The sequence below is a fragment of the Penaeus vannamei genome, chromosome 38, assembly GCF_042767895.1.
Source record: "Penaeus vannamei isolate JL-2024 chromosome 38, ASM4276789v1, whole genome shotgun sequence".
Taxonomy (NCBI): domain Eukaryota; kingdom Metazoa; phylum Arthropoda; class Malacostraca; order Decapoda; family Penaeidae; genus Penaeus; species Penaeus vannamei.
Genome location: NC_091586.1, coordinates 4,664,096 through 4,669,095, shown reverse-complemented (window position 1 = coordinate 4,669,095; position 5,000 = coordinate 4,664,096). Strand labels below are relative to the sequence as shown.

Here is a 5,000-nt window from a genome sequence, read left to right as displayed (position 1 = left end):
ATAATGCCAATGGCAATTGTAATAACAACAACAACAGCAACAACAACAACAATAATAATAATAATAATAATAATAATAATAATAATAATAATAATAATAATAATAATAATAATAATAATAATAATAATAATAATAATAATAATTTCAATGATGCTACTAATGTTAATACTAATAAAAATATCAGTTATAACAATAATCATATCAATAATGATAATAACAATAATAACAATAACAGTTACAAATAAATATCACAATAATAAAAATAATCATAATAACAAAAGCAATAACAATGACAACAAAAATAACAACAACAACGATAACAATAATAGTAACAAATAGCAAATAGCAAAAACAACAACAGCAACAACAGAACCGCATAAGTCATCTCCTTACCATTGACATCATACCAGTTCCAGCGGATGCAGCTTGCTTCCTTCTTGCACTTGATTGCACACTGGTTCTCTTTGCAGTATTCCTCCAGCGCCTGCATGTCGGGTGGTCGTGTGCTGGGGACTGTGGAGGGAGGATAATCATTAATAATAATTATATTATTTGTATAATTAGCATTGTTATTATATATGCAAATTATATTATAGTTGTGTTTATAGATATTGTTATTATTGTTGTTACTATTGCTATAATATATATACAAGTTGTATCATCATTATTATTATAGACGTTATTATCATTACTGTTACTATTGTTATCATATATATGCAAACTATATTATCCCTATTATTATAGATATTACCATTACTATATATATCATTCCATGCTGGGTGCCCGCGTGCTGAGGAATGTGGAAAGGAGAAAGGAAGAGAGAGAGAGAGAAGGAAGGAAGGGAGAGGGAGAGGAGGTGGGAGATGGGAGAGGAGAGGAGGAGAGGAGATTGGGAAGTGGGAAGGAGGTCGTGGAGGGAAAGGAGGGGAGGGGGAGGGAGAAATAGATAAATGGATAGATAGAGAGAGGGAGACAGAGAGTGGGGAGGAGAAAGAGGGAGAGAACGAGAAAATAGGAAAGGGATAGAGTGACAGACAGAGAGAGAGAAGGAGGTATGGAAAGAAGAACCGAGGGAAGGAGGGAGGGAGGAAAGAAGATAGATAGATAGACAAATAATGAGAGAGAGAGAGAAAGAAAGAGAGTATGAGAGAGAGAGTACAGAGAAAAGGATACATAAGATAAAGAGAAAAATGAGATTAGATATTGGTACATACAGACAGACATGTCTATAAGTACTTCTGCCCATTATCCAGTCCATATAAGTACTGAAAAGTGTTGGTGCAAGGACACAGCCTTGCCTCACTCCTGAGTTAACAGGAAAGAAGCTCGATAGGCCCCACCACACTTTACAGCACTTTCAGTACTAGCTTATAGGCTTGCTGTTAAACGTATAATCCATGTCAGAATTCCCTTAAGTCTCAGGATCCCCCTGATGTACTGAGACAAACACCTTCTTGAGGTCAGTGACTCGAAGCACTAGTATATGGTCATATGTGGACGTGCCAGGAGTGAATCCAGATTGTTCTGGTCTATGGTGCGGATCCGTTTCAAAAGAATGTGGGCGAAAACCTTGCCTGGTATACTGAGCAAAGTGGTGCCACAGTAGTTGCTGCAGCCCCAACGATCCCCTTTCCCCGTGCAGAGAGGGACGGCCATGCCCCTCTACAGGTCAGGGGGAATGGAACCGAACTGCGAAATGGCAGCCAGGACAGTATGCAAACCCAGTGCCATAGGTTCACCCACAGCTTTTAGTAGTTCAGCTTTCCCACCATTCAGCTTAGAGATCGCCTTCCTAAGCTCATTCAGGGTAGGAGCTCTTCACTGATGGGTGGGTCCGGTACAGGGATTGCTGGGGGTTCTGCCTGATATATTTGCTCAAAACCCCAACATGATCTGAGATGAACCGTCCATCCACTGAGCAGCATGCAGTCATCTGAGGAGAGCCTGGGGTTTAGTTTTCACAGGGTTTGGTAGGCAGGACGAAGGTCATTTACTTGGAAATGGTCTTCTACCTTAACAAGATTCCTGATGAACTGTTCCTCATCCCTTCTCAGCAGAGTCCGGTAAACCCTGCAGTTCAGGAGGATCTTTTAGCGAGTGCTAACAAGGATGTGGTCAATCTCTTTGGCCACAATTCCCATATCGCTAAACCAAAGTCCACCGATGTGGGTTGGAGCGCTGATACCTGGAGTCAAATACCCTCATTCTCTGGTACCTAGCAAAGCCCCTGAGAAGGAGACTGTTCTCATTATTGATATCAGCTCCCAAGCCATGGGGACGGACAGACATCTCGTAGCCAGCTCAATTACAGCTGGATACCATATCGAAGTCACCCTGTACACTGCTGACCTTTGAGAGAGTAGCCACCTCAACTCCCAGGTGCTCCAGTTCCTTCGATAGTAGGGATAATCTATCATCCTGCCGCTGAGACACCTTCAAAGTGCACCAAGTTACTGAGAATGCCATCAACAAGTTCCAGTAGAGACCGCAAGCTCAAAGCGTCGCGTTGAAAAGGGCGAAAAATGAAAATTTTTCATCTAACAGATGTTCCAAACACCTGAGGTTAAACCTTGGTTAGTTGCTCTGGGTGGACGCCAACTCTGCCACCCCCGCCGACGTTGCCCCATATGAAAGGAGGCAGTAGGCTATAGGGCCCAACGTCTGCCTCTGGGGTGCCCGAGGACTCTGCCCCACAGGTCTCACACTGGGTTGGTGGCGGCTAGAGCGCAGGAGGGACGAGTAACTCTCGCTCCCATCCTGAGCCACAGAAGTCGCCCTCCCATGAGACTCACAGCCCGCCTCGCTGGGTGGGAGGGGCAGTTCCCTTATCCCCAGTATATATATATATATATATATATATATATATATATATATATATACATATATATATATATATATATATATATATATATATATACTGGGGAGAATGGAACTGCTGTGTGTGTGTGTGTTTGTTTGTTTTTATTTATTTATTTTGAATATGCCTGTACATACATATAAACATACATATATATACATAAATAACTCACCAGTAAAAACAAGAGGCGGGATACAGGGCGGGCTACGGTCCTCACAGGTGGTGCTGTTTTGGTCTCCCGCCCACGTGAAGTTGTAGCACTGTCGGTAGTCTGGGGAGGAGGGCGTGCGTGAGATAGAGGATGGATGGATAGTCATATAGATAGATAGATAGACAGAGAGAAAAAAATAGATAGAAGAGGAAGAAGGGAAAGGGAGAGAGACACAAACAGACAGAGAGAAAAAAATAGATAGAAGAGGAAGAAGGGAAAGGGAGAGAAACACAGACAGACAGAGAGAAAAGACAACATGCCAGACAGACAGATATGCAAGAAATTGCGATAAAAAAGGCGAAGAAAGAGATATATCTCAAAATATACAGTAATATAAGTAGACTGCCTAAAAACAAACAAAACAGATTTTAAAATATAGATAATAATAAATATTACAGATACAGATACCGTCGAAAAAAGATAAAGGAAAATCAGTCGGTATAGAAACGCATCGAAGCATCCAAACATAATGTCTATCACACACAATAATGGAAGGCCAGGAAGAGGCTGACTAAGGACCGACATACCAATGACAACAGTTCCGGATACGAAGGAAAGTCCACAAACTCCACGAAGGAAAGGCCACAAACTCCACGAAGGAAAGTCCACAAACTCCACGAAGGAAAGTCTACAAACTCCACGAAGGAAAGTCCACAAACTCCACGAAGGAAAGTCCACAAACTCCACGAAGGAAAGGCCACAAACTCCACGAAGGAAAGGCCACAAACTCCACGAAGGAAAGTACACAAACTCCACGAAGGAAAGTCCACAAACTCCACGAAGGAAAGTCCACACTCTCCATGAAGGAAAGTCCACACTCTCCACGAAGGAAAGTCCACAAACTCTATGAAGGAAAGTCCACAAACTCCATGAAGGAAAGTCCACAAACTCCATGAAGGAAAGTCCACACTCTCCATGAAGGAAAGTCCACACTCTCCACGAAGGAAAGTCCACACTCTCCACGAAGGAAAGTCCACAAACTCCACGAAGGAAAGTCCACATTCTCCATGAAGGAAAGTCCACACACACACACACACACACACACACACACGCACACAAAAATATATATATATATATATATATATATATGTATATATATATATATATATATATATATATATATATATATATATATATATATATATGTAATAAAACATTAAAGGTAAGGAAATGCTAAGGCGCATCCAAGGCCTTCCACAGACACTTCCAAACTCGAGAAAAAATGGCAGAGAAATACGTACATGTAGACAATAGGTATACATACTGTGTGCACGTGATAAATGATGAATAAAAATGGACGTATTATTGATTGATGCCTCTTAATCGGAACGGAACAATACATTCGCAAATTAGTAAAGTTAGGACTGGTTAGGTGGGGCTAGATAGAATAGATCGGGTTAAATTGGGATAGGTTAGGTTGGGATAAATCAATTTAGCTTATGTCAGGGTATATTAGGTTAAGTTAGGATATGTTTTGTTAAGTTAGGATAGTCTGAATTAAATTCGGATTGGTTAGGTTGAATTAGGATAGATTAGACTAAGTTAAGATAGGTTAGGTTGGGATAAATCGATTTAGCTTATGTCAGGGTATATTAGGGTAAGTTAGGATATGTTTTTTTTTTTTTTTTTGTAAAGTTGGGATAGATTAGACTAAGTTGGGATAGGGTAAGTTGAGGATCGCTCAATTAAGGTCATCTCGAGATACATAAGGTCAAATTAGGTTATATTCGATATTAGAATATGTTAAGTTCGAGGAAGTTTATTAGAATATCTCTCTCTCTCTCTCTCTTCCTGTCTGTCTATCTATTTATCTCTCTTTCTTTCTCTCTCTCTATCCATCTATCTACCTACCTATCTCTATATCACACACACTCACTCTTTCTCTCTCTCGCTCTCTCTCTCTCTCTCTCTCTATCTATCTATCTATCTATC

At 40.5% G+C, this 5,000-nt stretch overlaps 1 protein-coding gene across 1 annotated transcript in view; it reads right to left on the bottom strand.

Moving 5' to 3' along the window:
* LOC113817690 (uncharacterized) overlaps positions 1-5,000 on the bottom strand; it is a 31,603-nt gene that overhangs the window by 7,567 nt on the left and 19,036 nt on the right. Inside the window, exons 2-3 of the mRNA XM_070115980.1 lie at positions 3,030-3,128; positions 394-513 (exon numbers count right to left, since the gene is read on the bottom strand). Of these exons, the coding sequence (XP_069972081.1) occupies positions 394-513; positions 3,030-3,128 (219 nt within the window). The remainder of the gene's footprint in view (positions 1-393; positions 514-3,029; positions 3,129-5,000) is intronic.